Raw genomic sequence first — 25,806 nt, 5'->3', positions numbered from 1 at the left:
ATAAAGATCTATGCCTATTTTTATCCAAGAAAAGTTTCATGGCTTTGGCTCTCTCATTTAGCTCTATGTTTCATTTTGAGTCAATTTCTGTATATGGTTTCTTACCTCCACTATAGAGAGGTGAAAAACCAGGCAAAGCCTGGCTAAATAGTTGTCTCAAAACCTCACAGTATTCAGGGGACTGAGACAGAATTCAAGTCTACACAATGTGGCCTCAGAGTCCATAAGCTGCCTCAATTCTCATGCTACTTCTATATTGCAATTGGATTTTTTTGTCAGATAAATGTAAACTGAAAAATTAAATGGGATTTGTTCTCTTATCAGTGGGTGGAGAATGTAATGGAAAATATCTTAGGAAAATATTGCTCCAAAAGGGGTCATCAGGTTTCTACTTTATAAAGAAATGTTGCAAAGACACACAAAACCTTTGAAAAGCAAATTCTAAATGCAATAAATCTATAGTCAGTATATTGGATATATTTTATTGCTTTTATAATTAACCCATTGCTTTTGGCAATTTAAATTCCATGAGAAATGGCTCCAGCATTTCCTTTCTTCCATATACAAGATCTATATTCATTGACCTATTAACTCATATCCCCCTTTCACTATGTGACATTCTTCAAAAGAATCTTTAAACTAAATAAGGACAAATTTATTTATTCCAACTACTATGTACCTAGTCTAGGACCTTTGCTAAAATGACATGTGAAGTTATCTAGTCTCATGATTTTGGTCAGTAACCTGCCCTTTCACATGAAGATTCAGGTAAATTTGAAAGGTTAATAATTTTGTCAATGTTAAGTAACACTAACATAGATTAAGACATTGATCTAGCCAGTTTCTCAATATTCAATGTGATATTCTAATCACTATCTATCACTGACTCATCAATTTACCACAGCAATTGTTAATGATCAAAATCGACTAAGATTCATAAAGAAATAAATATCTGCTGTATAAATGAATTCATTATATCAGAGAGATTTCAGAACAATTTATTAAATAGATGTTTCAATTTTCCCTGTTCTGTTACCGATGGGCCCCTAAAACACCAATTAATTTTAGCTAGGTGCTACATATTTCCTAACTCCATTTGCCTACTATTTTTATATATAGTATTTAACACATAGTTTGTTGCAAAAGAAAGGCAAGTATTAGTTAAATGAAGAGCAATTTGCCTGTTTGCACTTTCTCGCTGACTCAAAGTGGATTTTGATTTGTGTCGCTTGCTTCTGTTAATGAAACTGTCTATTTGTAATAACTACAAAAGCCTATAACATTAACATAATGAATATATTCTCCTACACTCTTAACAGAGCCTTTTTTAAAAGTTAACTTGAGGTTTTGTAATAAATACCATTCACAGAAGACTGCTTTCCTTTTAAAACTTCTAATGGAAACACTTTCTACTTTCAAGAAACTCTATAATCTAAACCAATCTGTACAACTTTGCCAATATGAAGAGACTATTCAAATTCAGAAAAGGCTGAAACTTTAGGCTTAATAGTACAAACAATCGCCTGCAAACAGAAGAACCATAAATTCTAACACAATACCAGCCACATTTCATTAACTGGGTGACCCTTGGATACAGACCCCTTGAAAACTCTGCCCTGAACAATTGAACATTTGTCTAGTCCTAATTGAGAAATATACAGGTGCTTATATTACTGATTTCTCAGAAGAGGACCAAGGGCAGATTCTCTCAAAAGCTAAGGTCCTCAAAGGATCACAGTTAATCTGGGCCACAAGAGCAAGACCAAATGTAAGGTCATAACAAGTTTACTCCTCAGAGTATAATGTACTCAAAGCAGTTAAGTCATTTACCATCTTAAAATATGACTAAGAAAAATGAAACATAATGAACACAACAAAGCTTCTAGGCATGAAAAATTAACAATACATTCAATTCAACAATACATGCAGGCTGAATAAGCTCCTTTAGAGAACACAGAGATGGTATCAAGGAGAGTCCGTCCAGGCACCCAAGCTGACATTAACTAGGGGCAAACATTCTATAAAATAATGTTAAAGTACCATATTATTAAATCCCTATTTTTGCTGGGCAGCTAAAAAATATAATTTTCATGCTCTAATCCAGTCATATTATACAGAGACTTCTGCTTGGGAGAGAGGTAGGAGGTCCTGCAAATTTTATCTACTTAAAAAAAGAGGTTACTTCATAATAAAAAGGAAGGTAGGTCATAACCGGGTACCTGAGTTTACCTTTGCTTTGCGAAAGTGATAGACCACCAGCATGCTGATGAAGTCCAGCAGCATACACAGGGCTTGGAAGGAGATGATGGCCAGTCGTAAATACTTATCCTCCTGGACAGAGCACGGGCGGTCATCTGCACAGTAGGGGCAGCCTTCTCTGCAGGGTAGGCAGATGTGGGTTTCTTCTGGCACCCCCTTTGCACTTCCTGAAGACTCGTGATCTGGTCCCCTTCCTGAAAGTTCCAAATAAAACCACAGGGTCATGTGCACCTCTGAAGTGGGTGAGATCAAGTACAGAGTGAAAACACACCTTGCCTCCTCATTACTTTTCCCATTTACTACAGACCTTTTATTAACTTTCCTGCCAGGAGAGAGAGAGTTACTTTGCCTTTAGATCCCTTTGATTTTAAAATTCTTACTCAGAGTAATTGAGAAAAATTAGCAAAAATGGAAATGAAACTCCTGAGGGCAGAAAATGGCCTGCTGAGTTCTTTTCTATCATCACCTACCACTCACCACACATGATGATATTCCCTAACACACAAATCCCATTCCGTACATACTCATTAAAGAACTAACCAGAAGCCGGATAAGAAAGTTGATGTCTTTTATGTATTGAGTAAATATATTCATCACTTATATCATTTATGGAACTTCTTGGCCTAGATGGCACAGAGTCTAAAAGGAGGCTTTGACTGCACTTTAATTCAGCGGAGATCTCATCCACCCAGTTCATTAGGACTAAATTGGATAAAATGGTACTTGAACAACGGTTGTTTAATGTGCAATTGCCTAATGATGGTGCATGGTTTGCTTCCCAGAGTCCAATCCATGCTTACAAGCTATCATGTAATTTTCCACTCTGCATACCCATAGGACATTTCCACACTGTTCACTAATTGTTCTTATTGATCCTCTATTTAATTTTAGATTCTTCTGTCTCAGTTATCAAACAGAACTTAGCTCTGCAGCCCAATACCTAAAGATTATTTTGAGTTGCTGAGTTCACTTTAGCACCAACAAATATCCAACTAATAACAAATTAAAAAAAACCTCAAATACTTCCAACTATCAACTCAATATAACAGACAATAGTAAATATTCACCCAGTTTAGTACATAAAAGAATTTTGATTGAGGAATTCAGAAAAATGTTTTTCATTTAATAGTATTTTACTAACAGAAAGTCTCTATTTCTTTCAACTCTAGTTAAAACTTCACAATCTTTCTGAAGTATATTTATCTACTTTTCCTCAGTAAATACAATAAGAAAATATAATGAAATATGATGCCTTAAAGGAAAGCATTACTATTCAGAAAACAAGGAAATTAAAAGAAAGAAGTGAGGTACAGAAGGGCTGAGTGGAATGCTAAGATCCATGTCAGACAATTTAAAGTTGAGATCCAACTCACTGGCTAGGAGAAGTAATGCAAAATCTGAGAAATAATAATATAGTAAGCCTGCAGTGTAGGAGCCTGGTCAGTGTTAGCTAACCTACAGAGAGACCTGGGAGTGGGTGAGATAATGATGGAGAACGTGAAGGGGGAGACACTTGACAAGTAGCAGCATTTACAATGTTCCAACAGAAATCTAGAATTTGCTGGAAAATGCTGGAATGTGATCAAGTATGATGATTGAGGAAAGGCTATGGGAGTTAATGATTTTATCCTTCACTGACCATTAAAAGAGCACATTCAAATTGATGTTAGGTTCTCAGAACTTAGCGGCTAAATAAGTGATATTATTTCAGTGAATGGTCCACTGAATGAAAAAAAAACAAACAAGAAAAATTCATGGTAAACAGGAATGAAGATGTTGTAAAAAAAAAAAAAAGAAATAAAGAAAAGAAAAAAGAATTGTCATCACCAAAAGGAGCCTCTGAAAATTGAGGACAGACAAAAGATTACAAAGAGAGGCCTTGAGAAATTAGTAGTTCATACTGAATACACTCAAGAGCATCAATGAATACATTAGTTCTAAAAGTACTTCCAATACTGAAAAAAAGTAGAATTATGCAAAGATTTTCAAAAGTTTCTTTGTTTTTGTTTTGTTTTGTTTTGTTTGGCAGAGAGGAGAAATCAAAGGAAAAACTATGTAGAAGTTAAAAAAATGTGGAAGCCAATCTTTCAGTTTTAAATTTCTCAACAAAGCAGGTAAGAATGTACATTGAGAGTGAAAAGAGCAGTTTTAAGGCTGAAAACATAAAAGATGAGACAGTAAAATAATGCAAGATGATTTATTGGATCAGTTCACAGAAAAATAATCCAGTTAGGATAAGGTAGTATGACTTATTAGGAGACCTAGTCAAGAAAGATTTTTTTTGTAATTATCAGAAGCAAAGAAGCAAATAGGAGATCCTGGAACTGCAGATCCTGGAGTCCACCCTGGCTGGTCCCAGCTCCTTTCTGCTCCTTCCTCCTCTTTCCCCAGGGGCAGAACTTTCACTCCTAAGAAGTGTGGTCCCTGAGAGCTTAAGGCAAATCTTATGGCGAGGTGGGCCTGTCCAGACAGGTGTCTAGGTTTCAGCTTACGTGGAGTTGTTGCAGCCACCTATAAACCTATTTACTGAATTTATGGAGAAGCCTGCAAATCCTGGCAGTCAGTCAGAGGAATGCTTTGCCCATCTTAAAACTGCCTCAGAGAAAGAACATTCAGCACGAAGTGCCAATGAAAAGCATCTCAGTCGGAGTGTACCCCTGTGTCTGAGCTACTCTTCAGCTTTGAACACCTCGTTCTGTGAGTTCTGGGTGTGTACAGATAGGTCAAGGTGCCTTGTGGCTGAGGGCTTGGAGACTCACCCTGAGTCAGTACACGCCCCCGCCAAGTGCGGGAGAGGCCAACCTGAAGCAGGACATCCTAAACGATGAAAAGACTGAATCGGAGGCAACACTTAAGGAAGCTGAGTTGGCAACATGTTCTATAGAATCACTTTTGCCATTATTTAAGAACACCATTGAAGAGATTAATTTTGCAAGTGCTAATGTTTCTGCATCCAATTTGAAGAAGATTTCTGAACAGAAGGATATATTAACAAAAGAATTAAATACTTTTAAACATGTAAAACTAATTTTAGAACATCTTCTTAGAAAGACAGATGACAGACAAACAGGAGACAATTTACTGAGCATGTTGTTAAAGAATCTAACTGATAATGAAAGTGAAAACATTAGTCTTAAGAAGAAGATCCTTGAAAAGGAGAACTATATTCAAGAACTTTCTTGTTTGTTTCAGAATGAAAAGGCAAATACATTGAAAGCAAACCGTTTTTTTCAATCAGTAAAAGTAGTACATGAACGACTGCAGCTCCAAATTAATAAAAAGGAAGCAGAGAATGATAAATTAAAAGAAGACATAAAGAGCTTAGAAACCAAAATAGCCAAATGGAACTTGCAGTTGAGAACAAATAAGCATGAGGCCGTAGCCATGAAAGAAGCAAGTAAGCAAAAAGCTATAGCTCTAAAAAAGGCATTTAAAATCTACAAACATAGGCTTGAACATTTTACAGGAGATGTTGAACACCTCATGTCCCAAATTAGGGATCAGGAAGCCAAGTTGTCTGAAACAGTTTTGGCTTCCAATCCCTGGAAAAGCTATTATGAGAAAATAGTAATAGAAAAAACTGAGTTGGAAGTTCAGATTGAAACAACGAAAAAGCAAACTGATAAACTTTTGGAAGATCTGAAGAAAGTGGAAGCCCATGGAGAAAATTCATGTGAAGAAATTCTTAGAGAACTTCACCCAATTGAATATGAAAATGAAACTCTGAATCTTGAGAAAACAAAACTAAAGACCACACTTACTGCTTTGAAGGACAAAGTTGTTTCTGTTGAAAAGGAACTCTTAGAACTACAAGAAGTAGAAAAATGACAGAAAGGCCTTATTGAAATGTATAAAAATCAGGTATAAAAGTTGCAAGAAGCAGCTGAAATGGTGAAAACCAGATATGAAAATTTGCTACATGAAAATAACCTAATAACAGAAAACAAAAACAAAAAATTAGAGATGGTTGATGTAAACCATAGTCTTCTGACAAAGCTTTCTCTTGAGGAGGAAAATTATCTTATTCAGTTGAAATGTGAAAAGCTTAAACAAAAATTAGAACAGATGAATGCAGAGAATAAAGAACTTGAGAAGAAGCTAGCAAACCAAGAAGAATGTCTTCAGCTCAGCAATCTGAAGCTTAAAGAGAAATCTGCAGAATATTCAGCATTGGCCAGGCAACTAGAGGCTGCTTTAGAAGGAAGAAGACAGAAGGTTTCTGAAGAAATAGAGAAAATGTCATCTAGAGAGAGGGCTTTACAAATTAAAATATTAGACCTGGAAACTGAGCTTAGAAAGAAAAATGAAGAACAAAACCAACTTGTTTGCAAAATAAACGGTAAAGCACAACATCAGGAAGTGTGTTTGAAACAAATACAACATAGTCTTGAAAAGTGGGAGAATCAAAATGAGAGTATTAAGAATTATTTACAGTTTCTTAAAACGTCCTATGTAACAATGTTTGGATAAATTGCTGAATTTATTTTCTATAAGCAGTAGGTTTTTACTAAGTCTAAAATGCGATTAGGTAAAAAAAAAAACACTACTGGTTGTTACATTTCATGATTTATGGGTAGTAGTATTAGATTTTTTATGTAAAGACATTTGAAACATAATTTATTGTGCAACTGAAACTTTAAAACATGACATTTATCAATATTCCTTTTTGCTGGATAATTCTCATTTAGCTCTTGAAAAATATATTGGCTTTTTACAATTCTTTTTCCCACACACACACAAAAAGAAACAAATAGGAGAGAACAGCTACAGAGTAAAGGGGATTGTGTCAGCGTCAGTTTTAGCTTTATTTTCATGTTATTATAAAAATAAGCATCAAGAATATAAGAAGGGCCGGGGATTTAGCTCAGTGGTTCTGCCGCCTGCCTTGCAAGTGGAAAGTCCCAAGTTCGATCCCCGGCACCAAAAAAAAAAAAAAAAAGAAAAGAGTATAAGAAGGGAAGAGTAAAAAAGAAGAGAAAAGGCCAACATAAGGCTACATAATGGGGTGGCAGCCTTCAATCTAGAGGGGGCAGCTGGTGCTGGATCCTCCAGTGACCTCACGAAGCTGAGTCAACTTGAAGTTAGAGTGGGAATAATGTCTCTACTACCCTTACTCACTGATCAGGAACAGCCCTGCATTCTTAGATTATGCTCCCATGAATCCAGAACAGCTTCCTGTCTCTTTCGCCATGACTGCAGAGGTGCTCTACAGCTGACAATGAGAAGCATGTTCTGAAGTTCCACCATTGCTTTTATGCAAAGCCATGCAGAAACAGTCATCCAATGGCTAGAGGTAAAGGCAGGGTGAAGAGTAATTCAGTGATGAAAAGCAGCTATCCAATGCAGATGAAAACTTGAGTATGTGAGGGCACACAGATCAGGAGGCAAGAAGAACAGGAAACGAATACTGAGAAAGCAATGTGCTAAGTCTCAAGTACAAACTGGCTAACCAGCTAAAGTCACTATACTGAATAAAATAAAAGACTTGTCATGGATTCAGAATGAAGGTAAGTGGACACTCAAGAGAAGCTGGAGATCAGGAGATGATAAAGTATGAGGTCTGAGATTCAGATTTGGGAAGCTGAGGTTAGATTTTTCCTCTTTTTGCCAAAATGGAAGGACATGGATTGAATTTACATTCCAATCAGAAACCACCAAGAAAAATGGACAAAATGTGATCACAAATGGACAAGTGGACTGAAATGTGATGGTTTTTCAGATACTGGGCATCAGCAATAAAGGACAGTGACTCCTAACCTAACAAGTGCAAATACTCCTCAAACAAACCAAAGTAGCATAAATGGAACTACAAAAAAGTTACATTGATAAAATAAAAGGATCTGTGAAAGATACTTCTTGTATTGTCTTTCTTAATAGAATCTTTGCTTTCTTTATCAGCTAAACTTATTGACATATTCTCGTTGTTTTAAAAAGTTCCTGGCTACCTACTTGCATTGAGTATGTATTGCTTTTGTTATAAACAAAATAAGAATTTAAACTATACAGTGGACCCCTGAGTTATGACTGGCCTCACATACAAACAACTTGGGTTATGACCAGAATTTTAGTTTTAATTTACGACCAAAGTCTTGAGTTACAGCCGATTGTAAACAAAGGCTCATGATGCCAGAAAAGCTTATGGAAGCATACATATGCATCAGTCTGAGCCCAAATGTGCATTTGTGGATGTGATTTTGGTCAGTGCTTTATATAATCACTACAATTACTGCCATCAAAATGGTCCCCACAAAGCTAGAAAAGAAGCCAAGGAAGGAAAGGAATGGAAAGAAAGCAATCAGAATCAAAAAGAAGAAGCAAATTGTGGAGAAATATGAGAGTAGTGTTCGTGTGATGATCTCACTAATATGTATAGCATGTTGAAATCAACCATCTCAACAATCTTACAGAGAAAATATTTGTATAAGGAAACTAGTGTTGCTAAAGATGTTACTCAAATTAGTAAGCCATGATCAACAGTGTTAGACAAGGTAGAAAGGCTATTACTAGTGTGGATAAATGAAAGGCAGATGGCAGGTTGTAGCCTGAGTCTATAATTTGTGAAAAAGCTAGAGCTGGTTATAAATGCAAATCTTGTAAAGGATAATCTATCAACGAGTGATAATGGTGTAAACACTTTGTGCCAGCAAGGGGTGGTTTCACAATTTTAAAGCAAGAACTGAGGTTAATAGTGTAACTAGGCATGGTGAAGCAGCCAGTGCTCATAAAAGGGCTGCTGAAAATTACATACACCACTTCAAAATGATGACACAGAGAAATGGCTTTGCTCTCATCAAGTTTTAAACTGCGATGAAACTAGCATTTTCTGGAAGAAAGAATATACATTACCCAGGAAGAGAAGAAAATGCCAGGCCACAAGCCTATGAAGTATAGGCTAACCTCATTGCTATGTGCCAATGTGAGTGGTGACCTCAAGATAAAGCCTCTCTTGGTTTATCACTCTGAGACTGCTAGAGTGTTCAGAAAACAAAGTCATGAAGAACAGGTTGGGGTCATGTGGAGATCTAACGCAAAAGCCTGAGTAACAAGAGTACTTTCTCTTTAGTGGATCAGGGAAGCTTTCTGTCCTACTGCTACAAAATATCTAGAGGACAGAGGTTTACCACTCAAGGCTCTCCTCATCATGGACAATGTTCCTGCTCACCCACGAGATTTGGAAGATGAATTGGTGAAGAATTCCCATGGCTCTCAGTTGAGTTCCTCCCACGTAGTACAACTCCTCTACTGCAGCCTATGGAACAACAGGTTATAGCTAACTTTAAGAAGCTATACATCAAGGAACTGCTCCTGAAGTGCTTCCAGATGGTCTCAGATACAGATTTAATCCTTAAAGAGTTCTGGAAGGAATATTATAACATCCTTTCCTATGTGAGGTTAATTGAGAAATCCTGGGCCAAAGTCTCTCTAAGGACACTGAAATCTGCCTGGAAGAAACTGTGGCCTAAAATTATACAGGAGAGAGACTTTGAAGGCTATGTAGAGGAGCCCAGGCCTTCAACTGACCCTGTGATCGATGACATTGTCACTGTAGCAGAGTCCATAGGCTTGCAGACAGTGGTGATGTTGAGGAACTGGTGGAGGAACACTCAGAGGAACTGTCTACAGAAGAACTTCAGCAACTTCTGGCTTAGCAACAGAGAAAAAGGTGGCTGAGGAGCTTTCTGAAGAGGAGGGGTAGTATCAACAATCAGTGCAGCAAAGTTCTTTTCCTGAAATAAAGGAAACCCTGAAAAAATGGACAGAGCTACAAACATTTATAGAGAAGACTCACCCAGACATGGGGGAAAGTCAATTGTTGCATTTACCTGCTTAATGACAATGTCATGTCATACTACAGAACAGTGTTAAAGAAATGACAAACAAACAACCTTAGACCAGTTTTCAGTTCTGAAAAGGATGAGTCATAATGAGCCAGAAACAGGTCCTAGTGGCTACAGACTCTCCCAAGGACAGAAAGGACACCAGAGAGCCAGATTCCTGATGTTCTTATGGAAGGGGACACTCCTTTCCAAACAACAACCACCTTCCATTCATCATCCCCTTCCTGCAAGCCAAAGATGTCTACATGAATGGTGAGTACAGTATGAAATTGTTTCTGGTAAACTGGGCACATTTTATAACTTTTTGGTGAATACACTAGGAAAGTTTTTGGTGTTTCTGGTAAATTACACATATTATACAACCCTTTTTTATTATAAAAAGGTTAGTTAAGAGGTGATTTTGGAGGTTTGGAATTTGCATTATGGGTATTTCCATTATATTTTATGGGAAAAATAGTCTGGACTTATAACCAACTTGAGTTACACTAAGCCCTTGTGAACAAATTGAGTTAGCAAGTCAAGGGTCCACTGTAACTGCAGAAGTACAGTAGATCTCCCAAATGAGAGAAGCAAAGATCACTCAGCCCTTGAATCATATTGCTGTATGTTAACTGTTTAGCATATTTGAGCTGGTAGTTTTGTAGACCATACTGTTTCAGTCATATATTATCTACTTTTGACAAGTTTTGAGTTTTGTAAACTTTTCATTCATTTTAAAGCATATATTTGTGTTTGTTCAGTACCAAACTCATGGTCCATTTTCAATAAATCTAAAAGCTCTTACTTTATCCCTGATTTTTTTCCTAGTGGTACTGGGGATTGAACCTAGTGCCTTCACACTAAATTATGTCCCTGGTCCTTTTTAAATTGTTTTTATTTTGAGACAGGGTCTCACTAAGTCCCCAAATTGCCCAGGCTGGGCTTGAACTTGCAGTCTTCCTGCTTCAGCCTTCTAGAGTGCAGGGATTATGGGTATGCAACACCACTCCTGGATAAAAGCTACTTTCTTTTTCAACACTGAGGATTGAACTTAAGGCCTTCACAGTGAGAACTATATTCTCAGATGTTATTTATTTTCTATTTTGAGACAGGCACGCACTAAGTTGCCCAGGTTGCAATCTTCCTGACTCAACCTCCAGAGTGTGCCATTATTTTATTATGACCATTATTTTACTATCCCGGAATTTTTTCATATTTAGTTGTTATTCTGTTGTACAGGCTATGTTTCTGCAGGATACCCCAAGTAATATTTTTGAAGAAAGTATAAATGAAAGACCTGGCAGGATAGTAGCACAGACTATACAGCATTTGACAGAAACAAAAATTCTTATTCAAAAATATTCTTATTCAACTCAAAAACTATTTTTGAATGTCTACTTATGTGTCAGACACTGTTTTAGTAAGACAAATCAGTAAGCAAAACAAAGATCTCTGCTTTTATGGAAATTATGCTCTAGTGGGAGAAAACAGAGACAAGTGTTAGTCAACACAATAGGTGAAAAGGACGGTGTGTTAAAACTCAAAGTGCCAAGAGGGAGAACAGACCCGGGACAAAGGGAGGGGAATCCACTAGGCTGGCAGTGGGAGTTGAAAGGTTAGATACAGTGGTCAGGGTAGTCCTTATTCTCAGAGTGATACCTGAACAAAGGTTTGAAGGATGTCATGGAGTTAACCACACTGACTTGTGGGTGAAGAGAATTCCAGGCCGAAGAGCAGCCAGAGCAAAGGTGCAAAGAAGGAAGCACATCTGGCACAGGTAAGGAAGCACGGAGAGATAAGCAGGGTGAGAGCACACTGAAAGGGGGCACTGTAATCCAAGACGAGGTGCGGAAATAATAGGGACAGGACACTCAGAGCACTGTAAGCCACTGAGGGGAATCGGGCTCGGCCCTCAGTAAAACAGGCACAAATGGCAAAGTTTGGGTGGAGCAGTAACATGACATGCTTGATGCTGTTAAAGGAGGGCTTTGATTGTACAAAATACATTGTGAGGGTTAAGGGCAGATGCAGGAAGGTGAGTGGAAAGCTACCAGAGAAATCCAGTTAAGACTTCATCATGGCTGGAACCACAGTGGAGCAGTTTTTAAAAGTGTCTGGATTCAGCTAAAGTTTAAAGGTGGAGTCAACAAAATTTGGGGTGAGTTGGCCCTCACATGAGAAAGAAAGAATAGTGTGAAGTATGTCTTTAGGATGTTCAGCATAAAAACAGAAGGATGAAGTTACCACCGTCCAAGATGGGGAGGAATGCATGTGGAGAAGGTTTTGAAAACCATCACAAATTCATCTGGACCCATCAGTGTGTGGATGTGTATTAGAGATCCAAGTGATAATGACAAAGAGCATCTTGATATATGTCTGATGTTGTGAGAAAGATCTGCATTCAAGATAAATATTTGGAGGTCATGGGCATTTAGATAGTATTCAGTGCCACGAGACCAGATGAGATCACTAAAAGAATGAGGATAGGTAGGGAAGACACCAAGGGTCTGATATTAGTGCCAACCAAAATCCTTGATCACCCAGAACTGTCCCTCGTTCTGCCTCATGTATCAAGAGGCATCACATTATTTTTTCCTGTAGGTGCAAATGCAGAGACTTCAATGGAAGACATTTACTCATAATTTACCTGCGGTTGCTCTCTTGGTCTCAGTCTTTCCAAAGCACAGCCTAAGATATGAAGTTGGGAGGTGATTTCCAAAGCAGGAATGACAGTTCAGAGAGAGTGAGACAAAGAAGAATAACGGGAAATAAGCTAATGTACTGAGGGGGACAGCAATCTGGGCATTGGCGGATCAAGCCTCCTGAGAGCCTTCTAACAACTGCACACAATGCCTCTCAGAGTTTTCTCTCCAAAGGATGGGAGGCAGATCATTTATGGAGCAAATAAGGATCGCTCTATTTGACAGTTGTCCCAGGGGACTTCAATTTCCTAGCATTCCTGGGCAAGGTCTGAGCAAGCTTAAGGAGAATCAGAGAAAGACCCGAGGCAGAAAAGGCAAGAAATTCTATTGGCACTTGGATGAAATAATGACAGCCACCATTACTGTCTACCACAGGCTACAGCTAGTGACAAAGGTGAGTCTAAAGTGTATGACATGGGCATTAAAAGCATAATCACAGCTTCTATATTCCAAAGCTGGCTTGGCACTCTGTATAGAATACAATTTGAATGGTGCCCCCTGGATTTAAACACCATGCTATCCATGCACTGGACATAGGAAGGTGAACAAGCTTGGGACCTATTCAGTCACCATGATTATGAAGTTAAGTACATTCCTATACACTGACAAAGCAATTTACTCTACAGAAAGAGTTCACTCTTGCCTTTGGCCCCTTTTCTTTCCTTTGTAATACTACATCTCAACCAGTTTTAGAAATGAATTGCTCTCAGTTAAACAGCTACATTTAAAGAGTGGAGTCCTCTCTGACTCACTCTTTGCTGTGTGGAATGAAACATCATAGCTGTATAGAAAGATGCTTTAATACCTGGGCTGATGAAACTAGTCAAAGAGGGTTTTTAAAATCTGAAGGCCCAATAAGCTTAAATCATCACTGAAGGAATAACCTTAATTTCATGTTAGTACTAATATGGTAAAACATTGGCCAAATTCAACAGCCAATATTTTTAAAGTACTGGCAAAGATCCAAAAGCTAATCTGTAATTTTCTAAACATCTGAGTTTAAGAGTGATTATTATTTTTTCTCCATGAGATATATCCTATGGTTCACAAAAAGTTTCTTCTTCAATTAAAGGTAGAATATGCATAATATATAAAATTTAAAAATAGAATGTATAGCTTTCCCTTATGGTAACTTTTAATGTAAACAGATAACCAAAAGAAGTCACTTAGTTCAAATACTAGGCTAATAGAAACCTTGATTTCTAAAATTATGATATACAATAAGCATTTTACAGAAAAAAGAGAATATTCAGCCAGGCTCAGTAGCACATACCTCTAATCCCAGCTTTTGGAAGAATGAGGCAGGAGGATAACAAGTTTGAGCCCAGTTTGGGCAATTTAGCAAGACCTTATCTCAAAATTTTAAAAAAGAGAAATTTAAAAGAACAGGAGACATAGCTCAGTGACAAGGCACTTTCCTAGCATACAGGGAACTAAATTCAATCCCAAGTACAGAGGCAAAAAGGAAATACGTTGTTTTCAAAATTTATATGTATGGTTAAATATATAATTAACAAAAATTGGCTCTCTTTTTTTCTTCTTTTACAAGAAAATTTTATTCTCTAATCAGACTTAGATACCATTCTTGCATTGTGATAGATGTATATTTCTTTCTCTAACCCAATGTTATTATTCATCTTTTCTAATTTTGGCCCTCTCTGCATTAATGTAGTCTGTTATTCATGTAAATCATGTTCAGAGTGATTGAAATGTCCCCCAATTCCAACTTACTGGGAAATAAAAGTTCTCTCTGAACACAAGCCTTTTGGGGGAGATTTTTTGACCTAAACTCTAATGCGTCCTGAATGGTCTTAAGTTTATGATCATTTAAAAATTTATATTCATTGAGAACAGATTTTATGTATCTTTATATACTCTGCACGTAATGCAAGATTTTATAAATATTGGATACTCAGTAAATAATTACTAATGATGAAAGTGCTCTCTCAAAAGGATAAACTAATTGATCTGTAATTCAACTTTTTTTGAAATTAAGATTCAACTCAGTACATGATTCTTTGTGCTCTCAGGCCATGTATATTTAAGAATTTATTCAAAATGATGTTTCTTGGGATGCTAGAAACAAACCAGAAAAATACAATAAGAATATTAAGTTTTTATATTCTTAAATGTAGCAGTTTGTCACTTGTGGATAAATATATTTTGAAACCATGTTGAATGATAATTTGATTTGGAAATCTCAGTTCTGAGCAGCTTGAAACACATGCATAGAATGCCGCTCTGCTAAAGTATGGACATTCTTATAGACGACACTTGAAACTTTCAGATTAAACAAATATTTCTCAAAGACAACTGGTGAACTTATAAAACTATTAACTATATCAACAGCAAACTTTTAGTTTCATATGTGGATATAAGCATATTGCTTTGAGCAAAACTACAGAGAACATTTTTGGGAAAAGGTTACAGTAAGATGTTCATATCTGAGGACTCTAAAAATTCATCTGTATGTATGAGCCTTTCAAAATGAACTGGGAGGGCCCGGAATTTAGCTTAGTGGTTCTGTCGCCTACCCCGAAAGCTCAAGGACCCCAGTTTGATCCCCAGTACCAAAAACAAAACAAACAAAATGAACTGTGACAGTCTATGAACTGTGTGTTAAATCTACTTGTTTGCTTTAATTTTGTCATTTTGACAACAGAACATAAAACTTTACCGCCTCTCTCCTCAAGTGTACTTTAAAATGGCTAGGTAAACCATAATGCATTTATCCAGTTTTATTCTTTCAGATAATTAAAATTTGTTTGAGAGAACTATGTGTGATAATGAAATTAAACATAATTTCAAGTTTAAAAGATCATATTTATACAGATAGCAGTGTAGAAACTACAAACTGAAAAGAATTAAGTGAACAATGAATTTTGGAATGACTGCAAATTCTATTACTATGTACCTTCCACAGTTTTTAAAAATAAGAATGTAACAGTATGTAATACAAATAAATATTTTAAACTGTGTCCCTTAAATAGCAATGAATTCACTTTATTAATTTTGCACCAAATCACAGAGATCTGTTAATCTACCAATGCTGCAACTACTGAAAAACTTCAATCCTCTGAATTGAAACATAGGTGGTGCTCTGAAAATTAGATTTTTTGAATAACTTTTAGTTTTGACATAATTTAAAATTTACAGAAAAGCTACAAGAATAGTACAAAGAAATTTCCTATGTGCTTTACCCAGCATCAACAATTACTTATATTCTGGTGTATTTATCATATGCATTCTCTGGATAAACATGTTTATAACCTTATATTGTACTATTTAGATGCATAATGACTCTCTGAGAGTAGGTTGGAGATATTGTGTGTCCTTATCCATAAACACTTCAATTTGTATGAACTCAGAAAAGGGCATCCTCATGCAAAACTACATTTTAATCACCCCAATTCACAAAGGTAATACTGATACATTGTCATCGAGTGCACAGTCTATATTAAATTTTCATCAATTGTTACCATCATATCTTCCCAGCTATTTTTCTACACCCAAGGACACGATTTGGATTTGGCTGCCATGTTTCCAATCTCTCACCTGGCGCCATTCTTCAGCCTTTCTTTCTTGTTTTGGGCCCTGACAGGTTAGGACAGTAAGAGCTGTTTCATAGGCAGACCTTCACTTTGGGTTTGCCCAATGTGTGCTCGTGATTAGATTCAAGTGATTAATTTTCAGCAGGAATACCATAAATATGATGCTGGGCCCTTTTCAGTGTATCTTATCAGGAGGCACAAGGTAGCAGTTTCTCCCAATAATTGAAATGTTAACTTTGACTACTTAGAAAAGTGGTATGCCACAAGTTTCCTTAATGTGGGTTACATTTTTCTTCATAAATCACATGTAGTTTGTAGGAAATGTGTAGGAACTATTTATCTATCCTGTTTCTAGTCAAAATTTACTAAATTTGAATATTTACAATTTTTAACACCACACCCAAACAAAAATGGTTATGTAGAAATACGTTCTGAATGTTATAGTATGTACTTTCAGAGCTTTATGCTTTTTATTATGTGAATAATAATCTTTATATAAAAAAACAGAGAGCCAAATACACAAAACTCACAAATAATTCCACCATGTAGGGAAAATAGAAATAATATATTAATAAACATTTAGATATTCTGTCTACCATGTAAAACTAATGTGCAAAGGAGCTAATATGCAAGTATGCTAATAAATCAAATTTCCCTGCTGGGCTTTTTTTAATACTTGGGAGAGGATGACCATTTGTTAACACAAGCAAATCTCAAAATATCAATGTAATATAGTGAAACAATGTAAAGAAAAACTAAAATAGAACAAGAAGAGAAAAAGTCTAATAAGGGAAGACTTCAGCCAGTTGGGGAGGAAAGAGATGTCGTAGGACTAGAAAATTATAGCTCAGAGCAAAGCACCTTTGTAGGATGGGGGGATCTGAAAAACTCTGAGACCTGGAAATATGTATCTCTGCAGGGAGGCAGAACAGGGACTAGCCTAAAGAAATAAAAATGAGAAGACTATGTGAGCAAATAATCACAAACTTCCAAATATGTGCCAAGTACTAACTAGAACTATATATTTATTCATTGTATCATTTAATCCTTATAAAAATTCTATAAAATGGGTGATATCACAATTTTATATCTGAAATAAATGAAGTTTAGAGAAATTGAATAATTTAAGTAATATTGCAGTAGTAGTTGAGCCAGGATTCAAACCTAAAACCCTAAAACTTATTTCAAAAATGATGGGCTTAATTATTGGGTTTTACGTCATGTAGAGAATTAGCTCAGAGGTTAGCGAGGAGAGGGGTCCAGCATGTCATAGAGTGTGATAAACAATGTCAATACGATTGTCTTCAAGTACACTCGTAGCCCTGGGACTGCCTCCTCTGCTAACCAACCCCATCTCCAGAGACTTAGCAATAGGACTTCAGTCGTTATGAACAGGACTAAGGAAAGAAAACACAAGAATTAAAAATTGGGCAAATGATACAAAGACGTAAGCATGGGCAATCCGATGGAAAATTCTGCTATCACAGCTGGAATAAATCATTAATTTCCCTGCCTCTCTTTCCCCTTGTTCCTTCCTCGCTCTTTCTTTCCCTCTCTTTCTTCCTCTCTTTTTCCCTCCCTCTGTATGGGGTATTTAACTCATGGTCTCACATGTGCCAGAAGTACTCTGTCACTGAGCTGTACCCCATCCCACTAGATTTCTGTAATACACCGAAGGTCCAGTCACAACCCTGAAGTCAGACCATCAGCAAAGGTGAAAATGCTGATTACAGGACTCTGTCCTTCAAGCTCTTTCAATTTTGCCATCTATGTTAGAAGTGCTGCTACCACCAACACTGAGCTCAGGCTGCAGAAAGCCAATCTCCAGCTCTGCAGCCATGAAAGAGGGGTGGAAGAGAGCAGGACCACAGCTGACAGGAAGAGGCTTATCCCAGACACCAGCTCGCCTGCCCAAGCATTTGCCCAGCAGCTCAGCACCCTACCTGCGCCTCTTCTAAGAAGCCCCTTCTTCTTTCTTTCAAAACTACACATCCTCAAAGTGTCTAACTGGTTCTGCTCCTTTTCCCCTTGACCATACGAACAGCACTGGAGTTGGCAGAGCATGGACTGTCATTTTTAGCTACAGGTTATTTGTAACTTGGGATTTAACTGGAAACATAAAGAAGCTGAAGTCAACCCAAAAGACAAAAGAAATGAGACCGATCGGCTGGGAGTGTGTCCGCATAAAAGAGGTTCAACTGAAGACAGAGTTCATACTAAGATGGACGAGTCTGAGCAGGAAGAGGTTGTCACAAGCCTGTTTTCACTAACCTGGAAGTGAACAAGCTGAATTTGAAGAGACAGCTACACATCTGTACTTGGTTATTCTGAAATCCTGCTACTCCCCGCATGTCAGATTCCATTCACTGACACATGACAACTGATTCCAAGGAACTAGGGCTCTGGCTGTCAGCACAGTTTCAAACCATGCCATTTGAACACAAACTTGTTGGTCTTTACAAGCCCTTTGTTAAGTGGGCTTACGTCTAAATAAAGATTTTAAAAATCATTTCACATTTTTAACAAGATCTTTACCAGCCATATTTATATTTCCTCTAAGAGATCAGCGTCACATTTTAGCTCCACTCTCCAAAGAGGATACAACTCTTCAAGAAATGGTGGAAATCAGGGCTTTTTTATATTTATAACTATAAATTAAATGAAATATTATGTTTGCAGTGCAGTTCTATTTTCTGTCTCATTTTCCCTATTAGGCAACTAACCAATTTCTTCCTGTTACCTCATAGCTCCTATGTGTTATTTCTCCCTGATGCCCTTCTCAAAGCAGCTCTGGCTGCTGCAGATGTTTTCTGTCCCATCTTCCTTCTGATACATGGAGAATTCATTCTCCAAAAGTTCAAGCTTAAGTCAGCGATTACCCTAATGGAATAAAATATTTAAATATGGCACTTATGACCAATGAGACATAAAGATTCTTTCTTTATATATATCATTAATATATGTATGACCATTATATATAATTGATAATTATATATTATATTGAATAAATATATCAATTATATATCAAAATTATATACCAATTGTATATAGTTTATATATATAATATTTATACATATATCCATTTGTTTAACTACATCTATTGAATACCGAATATATACCATGGACTATGGTAGCAGTTGTATATAAGTTCCCTCCTAGTCTGGGTCTCCAATGCCTTCTTCACTTTTGGTCCCCGAGCTACATGTAGTCATTCCTTCCCTCTTGGACACATCTCAAGAAAGTATCAAAAAACTACCCATATAATCTGCCAGGATACTAAGACTTAATATATTAAAACACAAAGATATGAAATATATTCTAATAATAAACCAGAAAATAGAAACATTTTTTATAGTTTTTGGCTGATGATCCTTGTGGTGAGTTATAGCTTGCATTTCCTGGTTAAATTGTACTTTTTCTTAGAGGAGGAGTGATTAATGTTGGATTTTTGTGCTACCTGATGAGGGTATCAGGAAATATATATTTAACATGCTACTGGCTTCTAATCACAAGAGTCACACTCACCTATAGATTATCTTTCTGACAGCCATGGCCTCTTTCCATTGCTGCTGCGTGTATGAAATGGAAGTCAGACTAATGCAGAAAAGCAGCCCTTTCTGAGTGAGTAGGTCCAGTAAAAAACCACTAGCTTTTAAAATAAGGAAGAAAGTAGGAGTTGTGCAAATTAAATAAAGATAAGTTGTTAAAGGTTAACCAGTTTTGCCTGGTGGTGTTATAAGCAAATGGCACAGTCATTCTCTGATTCTACAATATTTAGATGTTTTATTTCAGTCACATAGTGGGAGCTGAGAACAAATGTGGGTAAACCAGATACAAAATACCTTCACAGAACATAAGCTAAACCCTAGTCCCTTAATCTTTCAGTGTTGAATCATATGGTATGTCTGGACCATGAACATGAAGAATGCCAAAGTAGTTCCAGTATTGCCATGGTATGGGGGAGAAAGAGAGAGAGAGAGAAGCAGAACCATCCTGAGAGCGTATTATCATCATTGGTAGTGATGTTTCCTATGGTTACAAAATAAACTACCAGAAATTTAGGAGCTTAGTGCACTCATTTGCTATTCCGTGGTTTTGAGACATAGTGTAGCTGGATTCTCTGGTGCAGGTCTCACCAAGTCGGAATCAATACTTGGTTCTCACCCATGGAGAACTCAGAGACCCCTTCCAGTGTGTCCAAGCTGCTTAAAGAACTTAGCTCCTTGCAGCTGTGGAACTGAGGGTCCTGTTTTCTTGCCACTTCAGTGACACTGCCATGCTGAAGCTCCTAGCCAGCATATGAATCTTCAATCAACTTTTCCTTTCCCTCTGCTCCTCCCTCTTCCTCTCTCTCCCTCCAGTCAGCTACAGAAGAGTCTTATACAGGACTGCACCATCACTTTAACATTGCCCTGGGCAAGGGAGTGACTGTCCCAGTGCACTCTCAGGTCCCACTCACAGTGAAGAAGAGGGGACTATGCAATGGGTGTGGCAGGAGAATCTCGGAGGGCGTCTGAAAATTCTGCTTGCAGCTATTATTCGGAACAAAAGCTGAACTCTGAAATGTACGACTGAGGAGAGAGAAAAATGTTCCTCATTTTCAGAACCTAGAAATTAAGTGTAAATAGTCTCAACACTCAGAGCAGTGTTTTTTGGGAGAGGGAGGGGAAAGTCTATTAATAAACCTATACATGTCAACCCAGCATTTCGAGAGGAGGGCCTGCAGGTGTCTATCAATGTATCTTTCTACTTATGCCAAGTAGAGATGCAAATTCCTAATACACCAATAATAAGGATGGAAAACATTATTGTATAACTATATAAAGAAACATATACCCCAGTTTTAGAAACTCCAAAACCTAGTTTCCCATGAAACTACTCCCGTTTAAGCCACTATACTCCTTCCTGTCACTCAATGTATCTAGTAGGTGACTACGCCAAAACAGGAACATCGCATTCCTTATAAAGAGAGTAAAATACAGTATGTTTTCTGTACTAGGAATAAAATAATCAGATGACCGAGTTTAGATTCTGGGGTAAGAACTGTGGACAGACCCGGCAGGACATTCTGTCCTTTGCTTAGGGGACATTATACAGCAGAGGACAGCCATCAGACTGCAGTAGAGTCCAGGGAGATCAAGCTGGTGGCTTGGAGGAAGAAGGCGGCTTTGTTGTGAGAAGGCCCTCTGGCGGGGCCTTGTTGGGACTTTTAGGAACTGAGTGACCCCAGGCAGATGTCTCACCAGAGAATGGAGATTTAAGATCTACGGTTGCAAGGAGATGAATGCTTCCAAGGATTTGAAAGACACTTGAAGAGTAATTTGGGTGTAAGAAAATATCACATCCTAGGTGCACCTGGTTTTAGCCTGCTGAGACCCCAGGCAGAGGAATCAGCTAGTGCATGACCAGAAACCTGAACAATGGAAACTGTCTGACAATGGATTTATGTTACTTTAAGTGTCTCACTATGGCAACTTTGCATAAGGTATAGTGTGAGGAGGAACACAGCATGGGTCACGTCAACTACCCAACGACATCTTAGCACATGGCAGGCCAGGCAAGGGATACCAAGAACTCTAAGACAGCTCAAAGAAGCTGATCAGTTATGCCTGAATGCCACACCTGGAGCAAAAGATAAGATGGTGGACAGCCCACAAAAGCCACATATAAAAAAGCACCACAGAACTGCAAACCAGACACACTGTCTCCAACAAGGGATAAGGGTTCTGCAGGACCTCAGCTGGAATGGTGTGGTCTCCCAGCCAGCCTTAAACAGGACCTGAACTCCTGCTCAGCAAGTGACTTGGACTCTACGTGGACTCATAGTCATATGAGTGACTCAGATTGAGGCCTCCTACCTACATGTGTACGCCTTCTAGAAGAAGGATTTGCTGTGTGAAGAACCGTACATTCAAAACACAGTGTGCGTCGCCTGACCTGTTCATGTCCCTTACACTGCTGTAAGGTGCTCGACACATAGAAAAGTAACATTTGAACAATTTGATAAACTGATAAAATTTGTTTTAGGAACTTTCTGCACTAGTATCTCTCAATAGCTAAATCCCAATTTGTCTTATCTAGTGGGAACTATATCAGACTTCATAATGTTTAGAAAACTAAAATACACCCAAAAACAAGCAAATATTTTTTGTGGTACTCCAGAGCACTGTAAATGACAAACCAAAACTAAAACTCCTTGACTGGTGAAAGAACCTCAAACCAGTGGAGATTTAACCATGGAACACTAACAAAGTTAAAAGAAAATCAATAAAAGAATTTAATACAAAAAAAAAATCATCATAGCCATGTTTATAGCAGCACAATTTATAATAGCTAGATCTTGGAAACAGTGTATATGTCCATAAACAGACACATAGATAAAGAAAATGTGGTATTTATATACAATGCTTCCATAAAGAAAAATAAACTTGAAGCATTCATATGTAAATGGATGCAACTTGAGAAAATGATGTTAAATGAAATAAGTCAGACATGCAAGCTAAAATATTACATAGTTTCTCTTGTATGAGAAACTATATATATGAGAAAGAGAGAGAATAAAATAAAAGAGAGATAGAAAGTGGAGAGAAGTTCAAATAGTTCTCCCAATTACACATTCCACTGTTTTAAAAATATTTCAATATGTATGCTAATTTGCTTGATTTATTCTAATAGTTTATCTTACTTCACTGAAAAGAAAGTTTGTATTATTATTTGTTTAGTTCTTTTTTATAAGAATCCTTTTGGTCTATGTCTTTTCTCAATAACTACTTTGAAGATAATGATACACAATGTAATAATTATTATTCTCTTATTATTTGGTAATGAAAATTTGTTTTATTTTTTCATAAAATAAAAAGAAAAAAGATAAATTTAAAAAAAAAGAAAAGAAAATCAAGAGACGATTAACCATGGTGTGTGTTACGCGTATGCATGCACAGAAACAGAAAAGACCACTTACTGTGGAAGTTGTCCACTAAGACTCGAGGGTGGTAGAATCCTGCCTTGCAGATACACTCATAGGCTCCAAGGACAAATCCCAGGCCTTTCATTGGTATGCACTATAAAAAAGAAAAGACAGCGCTCCGGTTGATCATCGTTTACTTGTCAGTTCAAAGACACAGATACCCATCACTGCAAATGCTAACAGGACTAACACATTTTCCAGAAATAAAATCTCTCTTTTTTGAACTTTTATTTTAGGTTTGTTTGCCAACAGCATTTTTTTTAGAAGTAGCAAACTGAGTTTTCTTTCTAAATGTATGAGATTACAGCTGCAGTTGCCATACATCTTTAACTCATTCAGATGCCAGAGAGAATAATTACTGGAGATAGCTTTTTGTTTTTAATGTCATGTATATCATTTTGTTTCTTTAAGAAATATTTTCAAAACTCATAAGAATATCTTTTTTTTTTTGGTACCGGGATCAAACTTGGGACCTTGCGCTTGCGAGGCAGGTGCCGGAACCACTGAGCTAAATCCCCGGCCCAAGAATACCTTAAAAGTCATTCCATACTAAATACTTCTGTCAAAGCAAAGGTAGGTGGGTAGACACACAGAAGTTGGGATATGGAAATTAAAAATTCATCAGATTTCATCCTTGAATCTAAATAACACAAATTATTGGAACAAAACAGTAGATTTAAAATGCAAATATAGAAGAAAAACACAGATGAATTAATGATCTCAAGAGCTTTGTATTTAAAAATTTGTTTCAAAGATAAATGTTCTAACATACATAAAGAGAAGAAAAACAATGATCAGCTTTCTAAATTTATCATTCCAATAAACAATAAACCTCTCCCCAAAAATATAATCTTCTCTTTTTTCGAGTATATCACTTAACCGAAATAAAACTGAGCTTAGTAGACTTTTTTTTTGTTACATTCAGTTATAGAAGTAAGGAATAACTTTTATTAAAATATGAGCACTACATCAATAAAATGAGTATTTTTGGAATCTAATAAGCTCTGAAATTTCTTTTCTGATATCTGTCTAACAAGATCCAACCTTCTGTATTTTTGCCATTACAGTCTATTGTAGGAACTTAAAATTTAGTAGATTTGAGTTTAAGATGGTCCTCTGAAACTCAAGAGAGAAAAAACCTTAAATAACTTGAACAATAATTTTACAATCTAAACATAAATGACAAGCATCAAGATCAATAATGAAAATCCAACAAAAAGAAAAAAATATGTAAGGTAATGTGAGATAATATGCGTTCTAAAGTTAGACGTATAACAAAAAAAATCTTGGAAAAAGAGAATCCTAAATGACCTTCTTTAGTTGTTTATTTCATGAATATTCCCTTTTTTCACTAAACACAACTTATAGACAATTTCACCTTGCAAATAAAAACCTGGTTCTTAAGCTGAAGCAAAATGAAAATGGCAAACAAGTACTATTCAATTTGACAGAGTTAGCAAGTATTTACAATTAACTGCCATGCGCCTCGAGATTTCCTGCAGGATCTTACTGAAATAACACATATTAGATATGATAGGTCAAACTATACTTCTGAACCATATAAATAAAAGAGCAATTACAACATTTACTTTGAAATAGTACTAGGGTTACAAGAAGAATACTGTATATTATTGTAGCACTTCCTAACCATGTATATTTGGGCTTACTCGCTTAATCCCTCTAAATTCCCCTCCTCTTCTTGATTTATAAGAATGCCCATCCAGTGAGACTCAGATCCTGTCTGAAGAAGGCAGAACCCCCAAGATGTCCTAATGGGTTAAATACAGGGTATAAGATGGAGAGCAAAGCCAAGGATGAGTTCACGGTTTTGACCTCTCAAACCCTAGGAACGTACTACAGCCGCCATGGGTTGGCATGGGAAAGACAGGTAGAGCGGCTTGAGGGGAAATGCAGGAAGTTTAGCTTTGCAAATGCTAACCATGGAAGTATCTTTTAAAATTTAATTCTAGGTATCAAGTAGGAAGCTGCACGAACTAGTGTATCGTTCAGGAGAGCTATCTAAGCTATATAATTTTAAAATCAACTACGTGAAGATGACTGATAGAGCTGAGATCAGACAAGACTGAATCACAAAGGGATACCTACAGGGACTGAAGGAAGGAAGACTGACGACACAAGGAAAATTGGGACGCAAACCCATCACCCAGTGACCACAGGGCTGACCCAGCAGTGTCCCTCTGGCTTGCATCACTCCTCAAGGGTCCCTCCTTCCCTGAACCTTGCTAGGGCAAACAGGATGACCTTCCCTGATAGAGAAGGATGATCCGGGGCTGCTGCTAGAACCTCCACACGTGCTCTCAAGGAAATGGGTGCAATCTGAGAAACTCGGGGCAATCGGGAGCTGAAATGTTAGATGAAGGGGAAAAATGAAAGACAACAAAGAAGAGCAAATGAGTGGGGTAGCATTGCTTTGCTGACCACCTCCTGACACTGTGAACATAACAGATGAAATATGTTGCATTAAATTTATTAAACATTCACCCAACAAG

General features: G+C 37.1%; 2 protein-coding genes across 2 annotated transcripts in view; one reads left to right on the top strand and one right to left on the bottom strand.

Annotated features, from left to right (window-relative positions):
- Gpr158 (G protein-coupled receptor 158) overlaps window positions 1-25,806 on the bottom strand; it is a 501,792-nt gene that overhangs the window by 233,512 nt on the left and 242,474 nt on the right. The window contains exons 3-4 of the mRNA XM_004859910.4: window positions 23,291-23,390; window positions 2,230-2,453 (exon numbers count right to left, since the gene is read on the bottom strand). Coding sequence (XP_004859967.3) covers window positions 2,230-2,453; window positions 23,291-23,390 — 324 coding nt within the window. The remainder of the gene's footprint in view (window positions 1-2,229; window positions 2,454-23,290; window positions 23,391-25,806) is intronic.
- Window positions 4,794-6,771, top strand: LOC106010637 (protein BCAP-like). Its single transcript, XM_013077807.3, is given in 2 exon segments — window positions 4,794-4,902; window positions 5,054-6,771. Coding segments are annotated over 2 exon segments (1,785 nt in total). The 3' UTR covers window positions 6,730-6,771.

The sequence above is a fragment of the Heterocephalus glaber genome, unplaced genomic scaffold (genome assembly GCF_053883595.1).
Source record: "Heterocephalus glaber isolate CG9 unplaced genomic scaffold, H.glaber_assembly_v1.0 deba00000768, whole genome shotgun sequence".
In the NCBI taxonomy this organism is placed as follows: domain Eukaryota; kingdom Metazoa; phylum Chordata; class Mammalia; order Rodentia; family Bathyergidae; genus Heterocephalus; species Heterocephalus glaber.
This window is presented reverse-complemented; position numbering and strand designations above follow the sequence as displayed.